This window comes from Rhopalosiphum maidis, chromosome 3 (genome assembly GCF_003676215.2).
Source record: "Rhopalosiphum maidis isolate BTI-1 chromosome 3, ASM367621v3, whole genome shotgun sequence".
In the NCBI taxonomy this organism is placed as follows: Eukaryota; Metazoa; Arthropoda; class Insecta; order Hemiptera; family Aphididae; genus Rhopalosiphum; species Rhopalosiphum maidis.
This window is the reverse complement of record NC_040879.1, coordinates 17,113,619-17,139,851: the sequence shown is the minus strand read 5'-3', so window position 1 is coordinate 17,139,851 and position 26,233 is coordinate 17,113,619. Positions and strand designations below refer to the sequence as shown.

General features: G+C 27.8%; 1 protein-coding gene across 1 annotated transcript; it reads right to left on the bottom strand.

Moving 5' to 3' along the window:
• Positions 1-363: 363 nt before the first annotated feature.
• On the bottom strand, positions 364-15,294 carry LOC113556292 (cuticle protein-like). Its single transcript, XM_026961146.1, has 3 exons — positions 15,144-15,294; positions 13,481-14,127; positions 364-1,099 (listed from the first exon to the last, which is right to left on the bottom strand). Exons 1-3 carry the CDS (start codon positions 15,153-15,155, stop codon positions 436-438), a joined length of 1,323 nt encoding a protein of 440 aa, XP_026816947.1. The 5' UTR covers positions 15,156-15,294; the 3' UTR covers positions 364-435.
• Positions 15,295-26,233: the final 10,939 nt, after the last annotated feature.

The following is a 26,233-nucleotide window of genomic DNA, read 5'->3' as shown; positions in this document are numbered from 1 at the left end:
AATGGTGTGATAAATAAATGTAAAAAGTAATTTTTGCCGATTTGTCGGTCAATCAATAGTCGCAGGAATAATTTCACTGATGTAAAAGGGTTCTTCGTCGAGTTTTTAACTTGTTACAGATATTTATTATTCCAAAGGTCGTTGATTTAATAATTTTTATATTGAAAAACACCTTCCAAAAAACACGAGCGGTACCCCCCTGGACATCATATTTTCCCCAAATGGTGTGATAAATAAATGTAAAAAGTAATTTTTAGGTACTTGGTTACTTAAATAGTTACCAGTATAACCCAAAGACCAACAATTCAGATTGTAGACTTTGATATTATGAGAGTAAGTCTAAGTAAAAAAAAAAATAAAACATTGATTTGGCAATTTGAAATTTTATTTACACAAAAATACAATAAATTATTTGTTTCTAGAATTCATTATAAATTAGTATTGTTTGTATGCTGGGGCGGCGTACGATTGCTTGTAGGCTGGGGCGGGGGTGGAGTATCCGTAAGCTGGGGCAGCTGGGTAGGCTGGGGCAGCTGGGTAGGCTGGGGCAGCTGGGTAGGCTGGGGCAGCTGGGTAAGCTGGTGTGGTGTAAGCCGGGGCAGAGTAAGCCGGGGCGGAGTAAGCCGGAGCGGAGTAAGCTGGCTTGTAGGCTGGGGCGGCTGCTGGGTAAGCTGGGGCCGATGGGTAGGCTGGGGCAGCTGGGTAAGCTGGGGCCTTGTATGCGGGCTTGTAGGCCGGGGCGGAGCTGTAAGAGGGTGTGCCTTCTTTCTTCACTTCGGCGACGAAACCGTTGTAGTCGTCGGCGGTGTATTCGACGATTCTCTTGGTGCCATCGGGTTCGACAAGGCTGTAGGATCCCTTGACGTATCCGTTGCCGTCGCTGTATTCGGATTGGCTCTTGATGTCATATGTGGCGTCATCGTGCACGCTGTATTCGAAGTTGTACGGGGCCGGGGCGTAGGCGGGTTCCGGGGCGTAAGACTTGGGTGCGGAGTAAGCGGGTGCTGGGTAGGCGGCGGCGGGTGCTGGGTAAGCAGCCGGAGTCGGGTATGCTGGGGCGGCGATTGCGGCGGCGAGCACGCAGGCGAATACGGCGACGGTCTGTAACAAGAGAATGGCACAAGTTAATATGATATTATATGAGTTTTTCTAACTGACGCGATGTCACACGCCATGATATTATGTAATATATATGATTATCGTTATTTAGTTCTGTTAAATTACTTATTTTTTGTATTATTTAATTTAAGGACGGCAACGTTTATAATTCATTGGTATCGGCAATAGACGATTATAATGTACCTACCATGGTATGATATTATACCAGGTAATTAAACTCTCTGTGTTGGTAGAATAATGATTGATATTGCGTGATATTATTATTATTGTTATTATTGCCTATACCGTATTTATGAAAAATCGATAAGACATTGTTATAGTTACACCACTTAAGGTACAAGGTTAGTCACCGATCTATAATATTATGTTATGTATTAACGACTAAATTACTACCACGTTAATTAATTGAAACACTTTCTCGTGGATCGGTAGCTGCCCTGTAATTATAAGTCTAGCCGAATGCCGAAAGGTTGTCTTTCAAATTGAACTTGAATCGAATCAAAAATAAAAAGTACCTAACGTTATTTGTCTCCAATGGGGTGTTATATTAAGTAAAAAGATTTACTTAAAAAATAGTTCATCAAAATTTTGAATGACATTAAAATAGTTAAATAAAAAATAGGTATTTTAAAGTATAGCCTATAATAAAATGTTTGTGTATGTCACACTTAGAGGCATGTAAATATGCAATTTAATGCGTTAAACTTTATCATCGGAGCGGTCGGTTTTTATGATCCAATGACAAAAGGCAACGTACTTATGGTGTTTAAAAAAAATGTAACATAACTAATTATATACGTATTGATACACTTACTTGGATTGCCATGGTAAATAAATAAGTTTTTTTTTTTTGGTTGTTGAGTGTGTTTGATTCACTAAACGTTGACTGAGTGTAAAGTTTGTCGACGGCGATCTGCTTTATATATACGCTTGTCCAAGCGTAGAATTCACCGCCGCCGGCGAGTGACTCGGTGTCTGGTGGTACGCGACCATTCACGACGATATGGTAGCGTAGCGGGGCGTATTCCCCGTAACCTTGCATTCGAATTCACAAAATTAACGATCAGTACTTATAATAAATCTAAGCGTATTGCCTGATCATCGTAAATATGTACATGGATATATGGATACATGGTGATATATCCAATTAAATCCAAAAATAATTTGTCGTAATTCGTCTATAAATTTCGTCGTAATTTAATGATCATAGTCGTTAAAAATAGTCTTGACATTTTTTTTTGATGCCATTAAAATTTAAAAAATTGACCTTTTAAATGATCCGGTTTAAGAAATTTAAAAATGGTAAATATACAATCTGAATATATCAAAAAAATATATTAGTTTTGGAATTTATTTTAAATGTATTTGTATACGTTTTATAATATTATATAATGCATTATATCAGGTAGATGTATCAAAATATCAAGTCACTGGTACTATATAATTATAAATATAATTTCTGTCATTTCTATCATTCTGATTTGCAACAAAATAATCAAAATGATCCATTCCAATATTGGTGTATTTAACATAAATAATACTGTTTAATATTAAAAGTTTTCCATTATAAACATTTTGAACATTTTTAAAATAATCCCCGTAATTTAAATTTGTATTATAATTTTATCAGAAAGTACTTGGTTCTTACCTAAATTTGTATATATTTTTTTTTTTTTAGTATACACTGATTATTTAATAACGTGGTTTTTCATAAGTAGAAAATGTGTTTTGGACTATATCTAACATTGTAGAAAGTTTATTTAATATTAATTTTTTCTTGCATTTTTGGAAGTTTTAATCGTTTGTTAATTTTTTTTTAAATGTATACTGTCAATTATTAGTACCTACTGTTAAACTTCATTATGATATGTTTTTCATGATTTTTCGAGGTATCAAAATCTCAGTTTGGAGTCAATAAGTTCTAATAATCTCTATACCGTATTGATTTTGTCATATAATTTCGATACTGATTTTTTATTAAAACGTACCCTTCTTTTTTAGATTCAAAGATTTATTAAGTAAGTTGATTGTTTTATTAACGGTTCGTGTTGGCTGAGATATTTACGCAACAACCGTTTTAGACTGGAGACTGGTTTGTCAGATAGAATGTATATAGACGTGAAACTAGAACATTATTTGGTTGTGATTGGAGTTTGACATTGAAAAATGTACCAATGTAATGTTTGTTAATAACAATTATTTTATCAATTAATTTTGTTTACGACGAGATGCTAAGAAAGTTATTAAAAATAATTGTCTATTCATCTATATGACGGGAGGAAATCATTCAGTCACGATCCATGGTACTGTATGGTACAGTGGCGGGTGACACATTTGCCCGTTCCTTAAGTGCTCAAAATATTGTTCAGAAATTGCGATAACAATACTAAACAAAACATGTTATGCTCTAATGGAAAAATCAAAATTGTCAAAACGGTTCGCACGACCATAATTTTATCTTTTAATTGGTAATTATGGTAAAAATGTCAGATAGGCATGATTCGGTTAGGACCACTAATGTCATCGATATTATCATTTATTAATGGATACCCAATAACGATTATTATTCTTAATGCTAATAAAGCATACAACGGCATTCTAATAAAGTATGACGGATATAGGTATAGTATGTTGCAACACGTTAAATCGGTACTTACTTTTACTGGAATTGATTGCGATAGTCACAGGTGGGTTTATTGTATACCTACGTGAAACATATTATATACCTGTATACACTATACAGATATCGGTTTACCCGTGGAAACCTTTTTTTTATTGTGGTAAACTGGGTGGAAGCCACTGCAGCAGAGTTCGAAACAAATTGTACAGAAAAATTATCTAAAAAGTATTTTTAATAATTAAGAAATGATAATTTCCTATACATAGATAAAAACAATACAAATATGCTTAAAATATTTCTACTTGGTATTTTTTTTTATTGTCTTTTTTAAATTTTTCATTGCTCTGTTATTTTAAAAGTGCATACCGTAATGTCAACATAAATATTATATATATTGGTTTTATTTTCAATTTAAAATTATTGATTTCATATTATATAATTTAGCACAAAGAAGCAAATAAATTTTAACCACACTAAAAATTGTCAGTATTATATATAGTGGGCAGGAAAATGATCTAATTTTGTATTGGAGCAACATTTTTAATTTCAATGCCCGTTGTGAGATTACATTAATGAGCAATAACTTATGTAATTTGAAATTGTTCTTGTATAAGATTATAATATATTCTTATTAAAACTACACATCACACACTATTACATTACATATTATGTGGTAGGTATAGTACCTATAGAAATCTGTGTTACACATCATGTATGGTTTTTTTTTTTTTTTTGATTTGTAATCTTACATATGCTCGTAAGTATATCGCTAGAGGTGTATTTTTTATGATCAATTTTGTAATGATGAATTTCAATTTTTTTTTTTTCGAAATATTCGAAATGATTTAGTTGTTAACTATTTATAAATTATCAATAACAGTTTTATTGGGCAGAGGTGGTTAAACTTTTATTACTCCAATTTACAAATCATAAACACACCATAATGTTTTGTTACTGTGACCTGCATAATATAGATAGTACTCAACGCTGGAGCGAACAATTTAAAAATATGTTTGTTCTAGACACTAAGTTTATGTACATCTGAGCCGTCTGAGATCGTAGTCAATAGTTGATCACGTCAATCATGCGTATCGTTTGGATTATCGGCACGATTTAAGATAGATAGTCTATCTTTATATTACTATGCTATAATAGTATAATAGCATTTTCCATCTGTTTAATTAATTTTTACTACACTTGGACAGTGATATCGCACCATACGGATGTATCTGAGAATTGCTACACACTATACTAGTGCAGTATTATAATTTATAATGGAAAGTAGAATATGTTCAATTGCAAAGTGATTATACAACTGTGGTCATAAAGTTTGAAACAGTTAGAAAATTAACTTTCATTACTTTTGAAATCTCAGTATGCATTTCTTCATTTTTACTTGAAGATGAAGAACAAAATACATCTGATGCAATGTCAATTTTCTGGCTAATATTCATAGTTAGGAAATGTTTAAAAAAAAAATAATAAATATATTTATGCTTAGGTATCTTATAAATTAATATTATATTGAATATTTGTAATTGAGTATTTGACGGTCGAAACATTTTTTAAATTTATATGATGTATGCAGATCCCAATTTAACAATTAATAGGCCCACTGGGCCCAGTATAATTTAAAATGTTGGACCCCTAAATCATTAAACAAAATTGTATTGGTTAAAATATAATTATTTTGTATACAAAAACACTTTATTATAAACTTATGCTTATTAACGTAATTGATAGGTACTTATATTATAATTATACAAATTAAAAAATATAAACATTTTTTTAAAAGTAATCTATATTTTTAATTTTAATATTACTATTATAAAATTAATTTTTTTAAGTCGAACTTTATTGAAGTGTTCACAAACATTTTCTCGCTATCTGTTTTTAAATCTTGTCAATAATTTCACCGAAACTCAGGATTTCTGAGTAAAAAAAAACACAGTAAAAAATACAACTAATTTGCGTGCTTGTTATCGATGAGCCTATAGGCATAAATTAGGGGGCTTAGTGGGACTTAGCCCTTCCAAACATTAGTATAGTCCCCCTACTTTTTTTTAAAAAGTTTTTCAACAAATGTCATGTTTTTTATTAGAAATTTATTAAAATTCTAAAATGTACTACGTAATTCCTAAATAGGATACCCGAAAGGTATGTGTTTTGTGAACGTTTAATGTGCATGCATGAATTATGTATTGTAAATATAGAATAAAATTAGAATGATTGAGCCACGTTAATATTTTATAACGACAACGATAAAAGGTTATGTATACGTCATGTCAAAATTGATTTCCAGAAATGGTACGTAATGTGTAATGTATTTAGCGTTTATTATTATCGCTAATCGAAAAAATCATTCCGATCAGACCATTCTTAAGCAATTTTCAGATGAACATAAATACACACCTAATGTTAATTAAATTAATATAAAGAAAATTTTATTAATGATTAATGATTAAATTAAAATGTGTGCGTTTTTGTTAAATAAATAATTTTGAAGTATTTATAATTTTCTATCTATAATATATGTTATAATAAAATTGTTAAATTTTTATGTAGATAGTGCGGGGGCGAAGCTTTCCACAGGCCTGTTTTATGTTTATAATTTTAGCCTCCCCCCTCTAACAAACCAAATGTACGCCTATGGATGAGCCCTTCTTTCAAGTAGGGTCAGTGTAAATGTCTCGTATGTACTTGCTCATTAATTTAAGTTTAAATTTAATGTAAATAAGTTTATAATTTAGCTTAAATCTTCAGTAGGTAAATCAGTAACTTTATGCCATTCAAATGTCATTATTATACATGAAGTATTTTAAATTTGCTTTCTATACGCCTAATTATTGTCTAGAATCTAGATGATCGACAATCGTAATTTTATATTTTATATCATAGGCATGTTCAAATTTCATTTGCAGGCCATGTACAACAGTACCAATCCAGATGAGAGGATTAAGAGGCTACAGTCTCCCCTCAAATTAAGTTAAAGTTTGGAAATATTTCCGCAATTTGCCTTTTATCGAATAAATAAAGAACTAATATGAAATTGTATTTAGTGTTTTAAATTTTGCAGGTCATGCCTGAGCATATTCAAGTATCAACATTTAAATAATTTATTTAATTATTTTAATATACTTATTTTTTAACTGTGTAAATTATAGTTTTACTGGAAAAAATGAAAAAATCTTTTAAGAAGGCTGCTAAAAAGTGCCTACTATATAAAGAATAATAATACAAGTATCATAACTAATATGTATTATGTGACAAAAAAAAACCTTGCACCAAAAAAAAAAAACACCAACTAAAAAAAATACTTTTAATACTGATATTAATGATGAGAATGATAATTTACTTATAATTGCAACAATTTGTTTTTGGTAATGTAGAATATTGCGTCATAATATTATTTTATTTTATTAACATACTCTTGCGAACAATGTTTGAACATATACCTACCTATTTCAATTAGTTTGTATGAAAATGAGTAATAATAAGCTTTGATGATAATTATTTTATATTTTTTTTACCAAAAAAATACTGACTGCCAAATTTAGAATCATTTTGAAGGAATCAAATCATTTGAAGGCTGATATTATTAAGCACCGAATGATTGACTAAAAATAGCTATCACAGCCCACAGGTATAGGAGGAGTAATTCCGCCAGAAACTACAGAACTTTAACACAATTGTGTGAGCAATGAAAAATTATATGTTGTTCAACCGTTGTTTGTCATTGGTGAGCGCTCTGTAAATTAAGGTATAACCTACCTGGAGCGTTAGGTACACTATCACGATCTTGGTAATATACTGATATTTCAAAAAGTTAGTGCACGTTTTATTATTTTGTTTTTAGTTGGAGTAACTTTTTTATCTTAAAATAGATAACCTGTTTGACATTAAAGTTAGGTATACATATTTCTCTGAAGTTCTTTCCCGTGTTCTTATTTCAGTAATAATAGAAGTATTTATTAAATACATGTAATAATAATGAGAAAAAATTTAGGATTGTACTTAATTTACACTAAAAGTTATTATTTAAGTATTGGACATAAACGGAAATATGATTCTATACTATCGATTAACTATCTGTTTTTTTTTGGAAATTTTACAAATCTTATAATATATAAACAATTACTTAAACACATAATTATAATAAACTGTCATAATATATTTTTAATTTTTATTTTTTGGTCAACAATAAGATCCATAAAATAACTATTGAACCTGAACTTGCAATTTAATATGCTCTATTGGTGTATAATATTTGAAAATTATTATAATACTGATTATTATTTTAAATAATGATGACTATGTTTAAGTTTGTCAGTGTTCCCTGGTTGAATTTTGATTTATTAATAATGAGTCAGTTGAAAATTAAAAGTAGGTTTATTTTATTACAATTAAGATATAAATGTTGGTAAAATAACAAACTTTCCTTGTGTATTTTTAATTTATTTTAACAATTTAAATTCTAGTACAGTTATGTTGTAACTCTCAGTTACATATTTGCAATATGTTAATTTTTTGCCCACTGAGTCTTATAACGCCTTATTATAATAAGATTTATGAAAATAAAAAACACCTTTTTTTACTACAATATAAACGCAAATATATTTCATGTTATATATTTTCAGAAACAAGAGATATTCTCAAGTTTAGGAATTATTATTAAATTCTTAAAATAGTACACGTAATAAATAGTTAAAAAATATTATAGGAATTACATTTGTATCATGAACCTTAGACCTTTCAAGAATATTGTTTGTATTATTCTGATATATAAATTTCATTGAAATATTCATAATAAAAAATTATTTAAAAAAAAAATACATTAACAGATTGTCAACATGACACTAGTAGCTGTTTTTTTAGGCCAGATTAAAAAAATGTAAGGAAGTAAGAAAAACAAAAAATTCAAATGTATTTTATAGGTCAGGGTACACTATAATAATATGTTTTTTAAATAAAAATATTTAATTTGAAATACACATTAATTTTATTGTCAATTTTAATTTGATGTGTCCACAATTAATTTTGATTTCTTACATAAAATTATTTCATAAACTAATTTTTCCCAATATTCATAATTGTACATACAATTAATTTATATGGAATATTGAATTAAATAAAATAATATTGTTAATTAAAAGCATATTGTTTGTATTCAAATTATTTTTTGTTACAGAATGAAAATGAGAAAGCAAGCATAGCAGAATATATTATAGATATTCTTGGAATAAAATAATGGATTATAACAAATACTGTCACTAATTGTGCATCATATACAATGTTTATATTGTTTATAATAATTTTTGGATTAAAATAAATTTTTTCCTGATTTCATGTAATGTGATGTCGGTTATATTGGATGTGTATTACTGCATCTAGCAATGTTTTTCTATATCCCAGTAAGTGTATTAATAAAACATGGCTAAGAAACAATTACATTTCATAATTATTTTTCTAAAGGCTTTAATTAACAAACTTTACGATTGCTGTACATAAAAAAAAAAGAACAAGTTAATGATGTCATAAGAAATATTGGGTGTACGACCAGCTGAAATATCACACATAATATAATAATTTCGTTTTATTAAGCAATGATCACATTGCTGTTATATACATTTTTTCATCCTTATTAGATTAGTAATTGTATTATTTTGTTAGGTTTGTTTTAGAATTTATCTTACTACGGCTAATAGTTACTTTCAAAATTATCATAATTCATAAAATAAATACCTAATTCCTAATGATTATTAGGGGTCGCGACTTTTAGGAGTTAGCATGTTTTTAAATAACCATTAAAAACATAGCTAAGTAATATAGACATTTGTTTCATAACAATACGACTTTATATTTAAAATTTTAAAATTTATAGTTGCATATATTTTGCATATTTGACCATTTATTATTTATAAGTGTATATTTGACAATTATTTATATTAACAGGTAAGTTTTTAATTTCCAACTTAAGAAAATATCTAATAGTTCAATGTAATGCTCAAGGTATATATTAAAAATATACAAATGTATGTATTCAATTTAAGTTTTTTTTTAAAAAAATTTAAAAAATTTAGTTTTAGACTAAAACAAATCTGAAAAAAAGAAAATAATTATCTCAAAATAATTAATCAAATTAATCTATATTATCAAATTTATCTATTTATCTATCATATCTACATATATTATTATTTAATACAAATATACATTTTTAAATGCATATTTTAATTTTTAATAGCATATTTAGTGATTATTCAAAACATAAATAGTTAATTCATGCATATTTTAAGGTTTCTTAGGGCATGAAGTCCCTAGCTCTACTAATCATATATTATGGTCATAAGTTACAATTACTGTAGATTGGCATATAAAATCATATTTAAAGTAGCTTATCTTTAGTGTTCAATTTCAGTTAGAACTTTATTATTTTATCGTACCATATCTTATATACAATATAATATATACTGAAATAAAAATAATATATTATAATAATATGATAATATTCTTATCAAACATCAAACACTAATTTGTTTTAATAATTTTAATATAATTTTATATTTTCTTCTTATTTATCTTATAAAATCTATTTAAATACTGTATACTAACTTATTAAAATAATATTATTTTTTAATTTTATAAAGTTTTCGATTTCAAACGCACAGTATGATAATGTTTAATATTTTAAAAATAAAATAAATACACTATCCAATATCCAAAACAAACTATTAATTTTATATTTTGTTTAATTTTAACAATTGAAAATTATAATTAAATAAATAAACTAAAGACTCACGAAGTCAATGTTAAAAAAAGAAATATGAAATTTCGAAATTTTAAGTAGTAAATATCGAAAAAATAGTTGATTTTGTTAAATCTTTATTGAATAACATTAATTTTTTAATGCTTAATTATTTTAGAATATACGAATATATAAAATCCCTCTGATTTAATGTTCTAAGACATTAATTTATAAGAGCGTGATAAAACATAACTATAATTTTCATCAAAAATCCTTTCACTGAGAAACTGAGAAAAAGAATGAAGCTTTACTATAGGTCCTATACTCTTCTTGATGTATTTAAACTTAAATCTTTGCAATTACATTTTTTTTTTATGATGTTTGTACAGCGTAATTCTTTTATAACTAAACACTTATTATTTCGTCAAGTGTTGATTTTTTTCAATTTTTTTTTTCAAATTTTTAGTTTTATGCTTTTTTTAGAACTATATAACATTTTTATTTTTTTCACCCTTTTATTTAATAATAAAACCACTATCAACTTTTGATTTTCTAATGAGAATCTATATTTAAATTGTATTAAATTAATAGGGCTATTTTTTTTATGCTTTTTAACGTTCAAATTATTATTTTTTCGTTAATTTTTTAGCGAAATATGGCTTTTAAAAGTTGGGCGGTTTTCGGTTTTAATGTTTTTTTTATAGATTTCTTGTTTTATATAATCATACGTAATAAATTGTTTATCAACTATCGTGCGGTGATGAACTTGTACCTACAGTTACCAATGCCTCACAGCCGTAATAACCTATAGAATAAACACCTCAAATTACCCTACTTTGAGAATCTATACTCACTAACAAATAAATGAAAATTAATGATTTTAACGTTAAAATCATAAAAAAATCCCTACTATTTTATGTCATTTAAAATATAGGTTGCCATTTGAAAATCAATAGTTGATACCTAGTGATCTCACTATTAAATATAAATGGATGAAAAAATTAAAAATGTTATATAGTTTTAGAAAAGCATGAAACTAAAAAATTAAAAAAAAAAAAATCAACACCTGAAAAAATATTAGTATTTGAGTATTTAGCGATAAAAGAATCACCCTGTACATAGCTTAAATTATACAAAAAGATTCATTTTTAAAAACGTAATAATAGCCCACATTATTTTTTAAGATTAATAATAATTTAATACTGGAATTACTTTTGTTTATAACAAATTAATAAGTAATTGGCTGTAAACCAGAATATCTGGTCTAATTGTTCGCACAAAATTTAAAATTTACTCTCTAAATTTAATTTGAAATATAACATTTTTTTTGTTTTGTTTCGAGTAAAATTGTTTTAGGTATTTTGTATGGTTTATTTATGGCTACATGACACCACAGAAGCAGAATGATATAGTATTTAGACTGAAATTATTAGTTAACATCTTACATAGGCATTATATTTATTTATGTCAATTATTTTCGACATTAATGTAGGTAATATTTTAAATTTAAATAACTTCATATTTTATTTTCAATCTGAAAAAGTTATGATTAATTTGAAAACCATAAGTGCCATATAAGTATACATTTCAATGTATATGCGTAGTACGTAGATAATTTAATTGCTTACAGCCTTATTGTCATAATGACAATCACTATTAATATGAAATGATGAAAAAATCGTGCAATTCAGCGTCGTACTTTCAATAAGTATATCTCTGTTTAGGGTCCCTATTAAAAACAAATGTCCCATAAACAGACATGTTGGGTGGACGAGGCCGCGTTTACCAAAACTGCAATTTCACAATTTTGATTTTTGGTACACTGTAATTATTGCAATACAATTATATTATTAACTCTACACAATATGAGTATAATATACGTATACACGAAAAACATTTGTTTCCTTTTTTATTGAAGAAAATAATAACGAAACATTACATTTTTCAGGTATGATTATATCTGTCTACGACTGTACAGTTACACTAACCTCTCGATTCTTTTGAAAACCTACCTATAAGTATTAACTATATTGACTACTGAATGACGTGTAGTAAGCCTGGTAATTAATATTGAAATACTGTTCACTATGATGAAATATTTACATTATGTATGTCAATGCCATTTTAATAATATATGCTACTAGGTAATAAACATCTAATTTTCTAGTGATGGGCGATAGCCGTTTATAATTAATTTTTACTGAAACCATAGTGAATCATTGTTATTCGATTGAAAATTAGAACACTTTATGAAACAAGATATATTTTTAGTATTAAATATGACTATATTATATCTCATAGACATACCTGTACCTATATCATAATATTAAATAATAAATAATAATATATCAAACCACAGTCCGAGGTTATATTATAATAGACTCGAATAAACTCGCGGTGAGTCAAAGGCGAACAAACCGCATCTATATAAGTATCACTCAATTAATGCAATAGATGACTGTAAATGTGTTTTATTTCAACTGGGTCTATAAGTAGATTTGCACATATTCATTTTCTTTTACTTATTATGTCTTATATCTACACCAGGTGTGTGGGTCTTCGTACACAAATTCTTATTGCGAGGAATAGAGACGACGATTCATAGAGCATTGCAATCACTTTTGGATTTGCTGACTTATCCAATCCGCTTGTCACTGGGTACCAACTTTGATCTGTTTATTGATGAACAATAAAAAACAAACAAAAATAACCATTTCCTATCTTGTGATACACCATGGCCGTATATGCCATGTCCATATAACCAACGCTACCGTGTATGCGTTTTCGAGTTCCCCTAAGTCCATATATATATTTTATCGATCAATCCGATTATTTAGATCACACATTTAGTGTGTAAAAAACAGAAAAGTGCAGCGTGATTAAGTAAAATATTCCAATTATAAAAAACAGCGTAAGACATATTTTTGGTTGTTGACAATTTGAAATTTTATTTACACAAAAATACAATAAATTATTTGTTTCTAGAATTCATTATAAATTAGTATTGTTTGTATGCTGGGGCGGCGTACGATTGCTTGTAGGCTGGGGCGGGGGTGGAGTATCCGTAAGCTGGGGCAGCTGGGTAGGCTGGGGCAGCTGGGTAGGCTGGGGCAGCTGGGTAAGCTGGTGTGGTGTAAGCCGGGGCAGAGTAAGCCGGGGCGGAGTAAGCCGGAGCGGAGTAAGCTGGCTTGTAGGCTGGGGCGGCTGCTGGGTAAGCTGGGGCCGATGGGTAGGCTGGGGCAGCTGGGTAAGCTGGGGCCTTGTATGCGGGCTTGTAGGCCGGGGCGGAGCTGTAAGAGGGTGTGCCTTCTTTCTTCACTTCGGCGACGAAACCGTTGTAGTCGTCGGCGGTGTATTCGACGATTCTCTTGGTGCCATCGGGTTCGACAAGGCTGTAGGATCCCTTGACGTATCCGTTGCCGTCGCTGTATTCGGATTGGCTCTTGATGTCGTATGTGGCGTCATCGTGCACGCTGTATTCGAAGTTGTACGGGGCCGGGGCGTAGGCGGGTTCCGGGGCGTAAGACTTGGGTGCGGAGTAAGCGGGTGCTGGGTAGGCGGCGGCGGGTGCTGGGTAAGCAGCCGGAGTCGGGTATGCTGGGGCGGCGATTGCGGCGGCGAGCACGCAGGCGAATACGGCGACGGTCTGAAACGAAAAACAGGACAATATCATGATTAATAAGGTATTTACCTATATTGTGTTTTTTGAATCAAAAATATATAAAATATGTAGTTTTACAAGCCATGTGCTTCGTATACGTATTATTTTAGAACGTGTTTTATATGTAATTACTCGTATATAATTTATACCCGGAGCCGTCAGGCGTACAGTATCGATGAGGTGTTTAGAATATTGTATCGCCCGTTGAGATTTTCTAGTGTTAACTAGATAAATGTGAAAACGGAAAAAACGAAGTGGTCTGTTTATTATGTATAGTTTATGTATAGGCATAAATGGTACGATTAATTAAACGGTCCAGCTGCTGTTACGAAGTTTTTTTTGCGTTAGTAGAACCAAGGTTGTTGTATGGATTCGATGACTTCCGACCTACTATGTAATTAGACGAACTATATTATATAATATTATACTTTCTCGGTGCCTACACGTGTCGTCGACCGGGTCGTAATTATTATTAAGTGCAGCGGAATGTCCGATATGATGTGACTGTAATCTAAATTGGCTATAGCTGTCATTTGTAAGGTGTGCGATAATAAACGACTATGCTTAATAAACGATTTTTATTTGTACGACTGTAACCGGCAAGGGGCGTCAGCATTTCGGAATAGCAAGTCGGGTTGTTATCCTTATAGATTCATTCGGCATTAAATAAAAATCGTATTCGTCGAGGGTGATATATATTATTACTATCGATGGAATTTTCATCCAACGAATGTATTAAAATAAAATTCGAATGCGATTTAAAATGGTTTGAAATGCAAAATAATTTAAATTTAATATAATTTAATATAATAATGATCTAAATTATAAAAGAATACGATGGGAAAATTTTGAATGAAACAAACCGTATCTATATCGAAATGGATTTTCTTCATTTGTTTAAATAAAATTATATTATTGTTCTATACGAAAAAAGCATGTTTTCACATTTTAGATTGCGGGGTGATGGAGGAAAAAATAATTATAAAAACTCGTATACTCACTTGGATTGCCATGGCGAATAAATAAGTTTTTTTTGTTGGTTGTTGAGTGCGTTGAAGTCACTGAACGTTTTGACTGAATGTAAAGTCTGGTGGCTGGCGCTCAGGCTTATATACTCGTATACCAGCAATCCGCCTGGCTCGGCCCTCGTTGTCCATGGTCGGGGGGTGTTTGGTGGGTGGGGCCGGGTACATATAGATCGGCATGATATTATTATATCAGGATTGCGCGACCCCGGCGTCCGAGACGTGTGCCTCCAGGGCGAAATTTTATCGAAATAATATCATATTATTGTCGAACTACCGAAATCAGGTTATTACACACAGTTGTTACGCATTTTTTTGTGTGTAAGTGTGTGTGTGTGAATTATAATTATTTGTTCGCGATAAATTGGGCTCAATGCATATGTAGAACTGGTCCTGTTGGCCAACAATCGAGCTGTCGTTGTTAATACTGCAACTTGTATAACCTATTAGCTTTACACTGACGTTTTGCCGGTAAAGCTCGTACGTAGGGTATGTAGTGTATAATTCGTCATTTTTTTGCTACTAGTGACATAATTTATGTAATATTAGTACCTAACTGATATAAGTAAATAACAGCGTACCGTAAAATGGCAAAAATAAATTCGTGTTATAAATAGTTAAAATTAATTTAAATATTACATTTTTAAAATTTATTATAATTTAAGTAATAGGGGAGTTTTTCAAGTTTCTATAGTTAATATTATTAAATAATAATAAATAAGCGATAATCATTCAAAGGATACCTATACATTTGAATATCCAATTGCGTAACAATTTTAACTGCAACCACTTAAAAAAAATGTATGTTACTTGACGCTATAAGCTTTTTTTAATTTCCAATAAAAAAAAAACATGCACAAGGAACATTATACTACATTTTCAAATTGTATAGGTTATTAATTTGCTTTAAATTTTAATTATAAAATAATTTTCAAATATTCTTGATTTTAGTGAATTTTATAAAGATATTTTAAATGTCAATTTTAGATATTTTAATTTAAAATACGTATAAAAACATTTCTGACCACTAATATTTTAATTATAAAAAAATTTTAATCAAAAACAAACATCTTATTGTATATAAATCGAAAAAACAAATCAGAGAGCTAAAAATTTACAAACTTAAAATATCAATAAATAGCACAAAAAGGTCTATAATAATTATACTTTGTATACCTAAAAATACTAATATACATATTAAGTTAAAAATTTGAAGTTTCTACAGTTATTAATTTTATTAGAAGTAAGTACCTAAAAATCAATTTTATCGGAAATAGGTTTTGCTGAAAAATTTTCTAAAAAAAATGCGGTTTGATGCAATGTCATAAGACATTTTTTTTAAAAAACTCACTAAAAATACTTTTAAAATTATTTTTAACATTGAAAAAATTTTTATTTTTATTAATTATTCGTCTAAAATGAATTTAACTAAATTTTTATAAAATTATATCGATTCTTTTATAAAAATAACTTTAAAACATATAAATGCACTAAAAATGTCAAAAAAAATGCAAAATAAAATTACATTTTTTAATTTATTGATGTATGAAATGAACTATGTGCTTGAAAGTCAATGTTTTCGGACATTCAGAAACAAATAAAATTTTCATTCAAATCCGTTCCTTATAGTTATTATATATTTGTATCTTATCACATATTTTACGTTAAATTGTCGTGAACCTAGTAGAGTTGAAATTGATACTGAGTGCACCTATATCTAGAGCCCTGGAAGAGTGGAAGATTTGACGATTTGCACGAATCAAATGATTGTCAAATCCTCCAAGTACACCACTGCACCTAACCATTTTTACTGGACTGGTTGTCGTGTTTTTTCGATTGCGTGTGACCCACGGTTAAATTGTTCAAATGTGGTTCTTTTTTTCAATCGAGACTCGCAGCAGCATACGGAATTTTTAAATCGGAAACATACAAAAATAGTTATAAATAAATGTGAATAATTATATTATTATTCAATCAACCGCAAGCCATAAAACTATTTCACGTCCTCGCGATTATACATTTATAATAATTAATAACGGTACTGGCACATTGGTACCAATAGATTTTTTTAGTACCAGTAGTACCTATTCAAAATCATCAATAATTAAAAATAGTATACAACTAAGTATACAATAGCATCACGGCTGTTCGGGCGTATATATTTTTGCAAATGTATTTTTCCAGTTTGAAATTTTGACTTAAGGTCCCCCAGGGTTCCACGATCATCTACCTGATACTAACTCGAGTTATTATATTTTTATTGACTCGCTCACCTTTAACTATATGATATTATTAAATGTAGGATCATGGACTATAATGTAATGCCCTAAAGACTATAAAATAATATCTTATTATAGATGAGTAAACATATTACTTTATTCACAACATATCTATCTATGCAATTTAAATGTAAACATACAATTTAAATACAATTTAAAAGGAAAACATTATTTCACCATATTCGCATATACCTATGTCATATACGCAATGTTTGTCATAATATAGTCGTAGGCTACGATTTAAAAATTACGTTTAATATTTACTTAATTAAAAAACTATATCGAAATCCAGTCCTAGTCATGATATTTCGTATTATAGTTGAACGTTTATGAATGCTCAAGGATACGATTTCGTTAAACTAACGAATGGTTCGAACTGTGTAATCAATAAAAACTGTTTTTCAGCCACCGTATCGTAAATAAATCGCAAACAAACCCGATGCGTATATGATAAAATAAGAGCAGTATTATACAAATATTTTAATCGTAGTCTGGTTATTTACACCGTATTTTATTGTTTTATGATTTTAATTTTTTTATTATATAGAATTATTAAACGAAACATATTTTACGAATTACGATATAATATGATATTATATTCAAACATACAGTGTATTAAGTATTTATTGTAATACATTTAGGTATTACTTTTTTTTACTAATGAGGTATGTGAATATACAATTTATATTATTACAATGTATTATTGTATTAATAGTATTATGAAAGTGACTGTTACATTTACCAAAGCTTTGAAGCAAGTGCAACGTTAAGTTTGACGTTGATCTTTACAAACACGACAATAAAAGCCTTATTGTATTTGTCCCCCTAGAAATTTAAGAAACCTTTTACACTTTTTATAATATCAACCACTCGTATCCAGTCAAAGAACAATAAAAAAAAAAATCTAATTAAAAATATATAAATACGTTTTGATATATAGGTATAATGCATCTTATTACCTACACTATCGTGAGTATATCTACTTAGGGCTGGATTTTACAGGAGTACATTATGGGCACCTGTTCTATGCCACATATTTGTTATATAAGTAAATATTTTATGGATATTCAATCTATACTAAAGAAAAAAAATGTTGTATATTATATTCTAAATAATAATAATAACTGACTATGTACCTACTCATCAATTTAAAAAGTTATTATCTGTAGTGATTGAGTGATAAGTACTCAAAGTACTTATATAATAATAACCGTTCATTAAAAAAAAATACAGCTGAATAACATGTTCACAAACAGAACTTTATCCCTACCAATAGGAAAGAGAAAAAATACTATGTTAGCCATGCATATGATAATAATTAAGGTAAAGTGTAGTGATGATTTTATTATTTTATCAATTTATATTATACTTGACTTATAACAAAGATACTCCGTACTTCCATGATTACGATTTTCTGGTTCAATTTGGGGCAAAAGCACCAATAATATATTTTATAAAGAAGAGTATTTCCTATGCATTGACCAGATAGATTTTTATTATTTGCATTTTTTAATAAAATATTAATGGTTAAAAATAATTGAAATCATTTTAAATTAAAACATACTTATATTTATAAAAAATGTAAATATTAAAAATCTATCCAGTCAATGCATAGGAAATACTCTTCTTTATAAAATATGTAATAGGTGCTTTCGCCTTAAACTGAACCGGAGAGTCGTAATCGTGGAAATACGGAGTATCTTTATTCCTATATTATGGGGGAAATGGACAGAAAAAACAAATGCTGGTGAAGCGGCCCCTTGATATTTTTTGAATTACAGCAAAATAACTAAAATCGTTATTTCCATATTGATTATAATAAACCTAGTGAAGCATATGGTCAACTAGTAAAGGCAAAATAATACATGAAATATTTTATTAATTAAAAGTAGTAAACATAATGAATTGAGCTAATTTTAGTGTAAAATGCAAATTACAATATTACCATCAGGCAACGACCACATAAAATGTGCCCTAAAAAGGCAGTATACAGTACAATATAATCTCAAAGTGTTTAGTTTGTTGTACAAAATAATACTTGAATAACTTTATTTTATGGTAAATTATTGTAAGGGAATGAATTAGCTAACATTTGAAGTTAGTTAAATTAAAAAATACTCGTATATTTGTAACTAAATTTGTTGTAAAACTAACTATTATTTTACTTAATCTAACATAGGTTAGGTTAAGTAGTGCTTAATAATTTAACTATTTATGTACTAGTTATTTGAACATACTTATATAGTTATTAAAAGTAAAAAAGGCAAGTGGCTCTGCTGTACATTAGGTATCGTATTAGCCGATATGATGGATGCGTTAAATTACTTAAATTTGAAAATATAAAAATGATTTTGAACGAGGACAATCTATCAATCGATATCATTGATTATTTTTGATAATGCTATTCGATAAACTAATTTTTTTTTTTATTAATAATATAATAGCCAATTGACCGAAAACATTGCATTTTAATGTGTTATTGTGTGTAACAAATATAACAAGTTAATTTAATTTACGTAAAGGTAAGTAATTGTAAATTCTATGTCTCAGCGAATGTTTCTGAATTATAAAAAAATAATGAATATCGTTACTCATACTTTAAGTATGTAATTTTAAATTTTAAACGTTTCTAAAAAAAATCATGCTTTAATATTTTCAATTTATTTGTTTTCAGTATGAACTATTTATAATGAACTTTTTTTGCGCAATTTTAGAATCATTCGAAATTCAAATGCATATAAAAATAAATTCTGCCTAAGTATATTAAATATTCTTATGTATCCATATCTTATCATATAATTTATGTAGTATCTAAAATATCTTGTATTCAATTTTTAACGTTTTTCGAAGTGAAAAATTATAAACATTTTTATAAAACAAAATTTTAAATGTCTAGCTGTAAATAACTCAAAAAAAGACTAAATATTTTGATACATAGAGTCATAGAAAATTATCATAAAAACATTTAGCAAACATTTCAAGTATCTACTGGTATTTTTGAATTACAACTAATTATAACCTTTGGCTATTTTTTTGTTTTACCGATTACCAAATTATCTATCACTAATTAGTGCGTGCAGCGCAAATACGCAACACTTATAAAAGTAATAAACTATATATTGGTAACGAGTGGGTGCAGCTGTATAAGATAGGTACATAATAATCAAAAAGGCGCATGCAATGTCACACTTTATTTCGGATTTGTTTAACATGTTGCAACCTCTTCAATTATAAATATATTATAAATTATATAACATTATAGCTATAGCTATAATAGATGGGTGCCTGGCAATTGAGTTTCGTGGTTTATTTTTGCGTTTGTGTATACAGGCTGTATGTTCTATATAACTTGTTTCGTTACAATAAATTACGATCGTCATTGGCAGCGGATTCACTCGTTCACTGTTCACATGATATTGCGTAGAAGGTATACACCTCTTACCCTGCATTTTACAGCATAATCTTGTGTGTAGTTTATTAACAAAATGCGCGTCATGTAACCATGTACAGAGAGTGACATGGCCAAAAAAAATATTTCGTGGTATTTTTAATATCTACCTATTTTTATTTTTCTCTCATCACGTTTTTAAACAGAAAATTTGTTTTAACTTTCAGCAGTATATTGAGGGTGTGGTTTTCGGTAACATTAATTCTCAATTAAAAGTTTGGTGGGAGGGGGAAGGGGTCAAAAATGAAAAATTATCGACATTTATTTAATAATTTGTAAAAAACCAATGAAAAATTGAGGGAAAAAGGTAACGGAAATATTTACGTAATATCAGTTTTTGATTAAATCGATTTTGTTTTATTATTATTGCAATTCATACTGCAATTCAGTATTTAATATTAGTTTTATCTTTGACCTATAGGTTTAAGTGTTTGACAGAAATTATAATAGTAACATTATTGGACATTGTATACGCATGTTTAATGGATTTTATTTAGATAATTTTTAGAAGCATTCTTAATTAAGGTTAGATCCACAATTCGATATTTTAAATTAACTGTGAAATTATAAAAAAAAATATTGTTTTGTGTAAACAACTATTTAATAAATAATTACAATGGAATAGTAATAATATATTTTAATTATAATATAATATCATAAGTTACCCGGTTTTGTCTGTGTACAATTTTAAAATAAATTTTACTAATTATAATAACCTTAAAATTAAAAATTATATTTATGTGCTAAAAAATAAAATTATTTACATATTTTTTTTTTTTAATACTTCGTACTTAGCATATCGTTTTTATTGTAAAAAATAAAACGTTTATTTTTAAAATAATGTTTAGTTTAAAACCTAGTATTTTCCATAGATAAAATATTGAACACAATTCGTTATCTTAAATGCAATATATTATCTACTATATAATATTATTATAGTTGTATAATCTGTAACCAATGGCAACTATTTAAATAAATAACAAAATGTTCTATTTTCCAGAGCTAAAACTGAGTAGATTAAAGATAAAATGAATTCATTGAAATAATTAATTTCTCAACAGAAATTATATACACAAATATACATGGCATACCTATATTATGATGATATTATGTGCTATTTCTTAGCGATCGACCGACCTTCGTGTATGCTGTACAAGCAATTTGATTGAATAATATATGTAACTATTACATTATGTAATAGGTAACAATATTTATTAATTATGTAGGTGTGCACAACGGCACATAATATTATGGTTGATTGATCTATATGTTTTACGATTGCGATGTATACGGATAGAAGATTATTATATGCCATACCTATATGGGTACCTATGCAGCTATGCATATAAATACGGCCATTAATATAAAAAATAACTCATGAATGATAATAATTAATTTTATTCGATCATTCATACACTACCTATTTTGTTATTGTTTTTATCACATTCCATTCAAGAAAAGTTACTTTTACTACTCGTACATTTTTTATGATCTGATCCGTATAGGATATAATAACGATTGTTTGACTAAATGTTTGCAGAGTTGCGACACAATTTATTATTTATAACATGTATAGGTAGAAAATTTACCGTGGGTATTTCTCCCTCGCACAGTGTTATAACTTATAAATCATAAATATAATATATCGTGTGTGTGGTTTTAGGGGACAACGTGCGTCAGTCGCCAAGGTCAGTTATTTGTTTCTCACAAGTGTAACATTTCAAAAACAAGTTCAAATCGATCAGCGTAAATAATTGGAAAGTGATTCGAGTCTAGATCTAAAACATCTATTACGAAAATCATATTTTCGAGGGCATCATATTATATTGGATTCTTATTTTTTAAGTAATTATTGAATAAAATATTAACAATAATTAATGATAATACAAATTATAAATTTGTAACTATAATCTATATATTATCACATAAGTTAAAATTAATTTTTCTGTTATTTTCCATTTTGGCTTCAGTTAAAATAAAAATACAAACAAAATTACGATTTATATTCAATCACATTAAACCGGATTCAATAAATTAAGAAAGCAATTCATAAAATTAACCATTGTGACTGCGTTCATAAGAAATTGGTTCTAATGTTTGTTTTTTTTTTTAAATATATTTTTTAATATTTTTATGATGTAAAAATAAGCTTTATTTACTCTCCAAGTTTTTCTTGTATTAAAAAATGTCGAATAGTAAATATCGCCGGATTGGCCGTCAATAACATTTTAGATTCTAAACGGAGCAATGAAATTATTGATTAATATAGAATGTGATTATGACGGTTATGTCTATGTGGTTTTTTTCTATGTATATACCATATATGATTAATAATCGATAAAGTGCTTCGAGTAAAACTTTGAAGGTGATTTTGAACAAAATATTGGATCAAGTTTGTACTTTGAAGAAGTCAACATTAAAAATTCCTAATATTTTTAAAAATAACTAGAAAATATAATAAAAAAAAAAAAAAAACTAAGGAAAAACTGGAATTTTTACGCATAATCACTTTTCGACAAAATTGATTTTTTAATTTTGCTGTAACTCAAAAACGAATCATTGTAAATACTTGAAATTTTTACCAAATTTTTATATTAGCAATATCTATTTACTATTACATTTTCAAAATATTTAGAATTTTTTAAACTATTTATAAACCATTGAAATTTTCGAATTTTCTAAATTTTTTTTCTTGAAAAGCCGATAAAAAAATTTGGCTTTCCAAAAAATCTTTAAAATTTAATGCAAGGTTTATTATAAGTTGTGCTTATCGTAGTAAAAAAAAAAAATCAAAAATCGTTAGTCACAATGTTTGTTTATAAGCATTTAAAGTTCAAATGTTGACAAAAATAAACATATTATTTAAACATTTTGAGCTATGAATAATGATATTCATAATTTTGTTATAATTCAAAAATATTTTTCATGAAAACACTTTTATATATTAATATATTATTATATTTTATACATACACTAAAATGTACAATCACGATGTTTCTGCAAAATTTAATTTGATTTACTACATTACTCATAGTAAAATAAATTACTTTATCGAATAGTTAGATAAAAAAATTGTATGAAACCATACTCAGTAATATTGGTCTAAGACCGTCTCCGCTCAGTATCGTTTTTTTTATGTAATAATATATCATTGAATTAAAGTTCAACATTTCAACATATTTGTTACAGTGACCCATTCGACACCTATTATACAACAAAACGGCGTCCAATTGTACAGCTTTTTCTTTTTTTTTTTTTAAAAAAAAAAAAGGTTAATTGTTAGATCTTAATTACAAATATCGAAAAATAACATACTCATTGAGTAGGTACCACAGAATTCCATTTCAGATTACATAACATTTCAAGTTCTTTATTCGAATAAGCTCGAACAAAAAATGTAGGTATTCGTTTTGTTCAAAATCTACAATACTATTTATATTATAATATTAAATATATACACGAAAATTCAAATAAAAGTTACATATTATTATTATTAATATTGATGCAGTGCCGGATGTACCTCTTCAGCCGCCCTAGGCTATTAGAACAATGCCGCCTCAAAATCATACAATTGTTTTTTTTAAACCAATATGAGCTTCAATAAGTGTTATTTTAGTGCACAATCAAAAACTTGAAAAATCAGGTACTCGGGAAACTGGAGATATAATTTTAAAATACAAATACAAAAATACAAAAGTCAAGACATACAGTAATTACTTTAAAAAAAATTTTCTTCGTGCCTTTTGTTGGGCAAATGTGTCGATTAGACCGTCGAAATTTAGGGCTGTCAATATTTCAGCCTTAATGTTGAGAAGCATCAAACTATTTAATCGTGTTTATAATGTCACCGAACTTAAAAAATTTTCTATACGTTTTAAACATGAAAAGCTACGCTCGGCACTGAAATTTGTAACAGGAATGCAATCGAATAATCTGAACGAGATGTCTATGTTCGGAAAACAGATGTCAGATCATGATCACGTATGTGTTGGAGTAGTTTTGACGGGAAAATTTTCTCAATACCTTTATTTTTGCAGTATAATTTAAAATGAATCAGTTCATTTGCAAATGACGACTCTAAATTATCTGGAAAATAATTTCGTAAAACTTCAGATTCTTCTCTGAGATCAGTCTCATCTAATAAAAGAGTAAAATAATTGTTTGTCTAATTATAGAGACAAAAAAAGAGAAAAAATTTGCCGCCCTACACTACAGCCTAGTTAGCCTAATGGTAAATCTGGCACTGCATTGATGGTCCTTGGAGATATTGTAAATCGAAAAATTGTGCGTAAATTATTATGTTTTGTTAATAGGACTTTCATTTGTAACCTCTTATTTTACTATTTTATTTAAAATTATTACTTTAAAAATATTGAAATCAACCAAAATTTAATCAATTATGAACTAAACAAATGTACGAAACTTAGGAAATCCTCGATTGTAAGGCAGGAGCGTATTCGAGTTGTATACCAAACTATAGGAATGACATCCCATTATCTAATCTTAAAAAGGGTATGTAACATGAATTTTTTTTCAGTGTTATATTTTAATGTTTTTTTTTTTTTAGTAAATGGCTATAATGTTAACTTATGATTTATTTTTAATATTTTATTTATATATTTAATAATAACAGTAAATACCATAAAATAATTTATCTACCTATATATAAGTGATAATATGCAACGAAATATATTATGGCCATTAAGCCATCAAGTCAATAGTTTATTTCATAATTGAAATTATATTCATACATCATACATTTTCAAAAAAATCTGAATTTTTTTTTTAATGCAAGAATAATCTTGTCCTTAATTATATATGTTTGTCGTGTACAAATAACTGTGATAACATAATTGATGATCAGTTGAAATTATTTACACAAATAAATGCGTATTTATAATTATTTGAAAAATTGATATGATTATCATTAAATAATAAAGTTTGATAGTGACAGTAGTGTGTTTTTTATATACGTAGTAAAATAAGTCTACATCCTATTTATGGTCATCATGAAGGTCCTGTACCCGGGCCTGTATTCCAATATGTGTTTTTGGAATAAAAAGATAATAATATATACATATTATATTATATAGTTATATAAAATCAATTGCTTTCTAAAATAAATGAATTTGTTGTATAACAACAATTACACTTTGTATGGAACATATACTTATTTAGTATTTAGTCATGTACAGTATATATATATATATATATATAAGTATTTTAATACAGCAGGTTTAATTAAACTAAAAAAATAACCGTTTACTTTAATAAATACAAAAATAGTTTATAATTAAATAATAAAAATACATAAAAAAAATAATAGGTAATATATACAG

What these genes read in the sequence shown, in the direction of transcription:
- LOC113556292 (XM_026961146.1), bottom strand. An exon ending in CCAGCATACAAACAATACTA is followed by an intron (nt 1,100 to 13,480) that starts ATTTATAATGAA and finishes CTTGTTACAGAC; the next exon opens with CGTCGCCGTATTCGCCTGCG.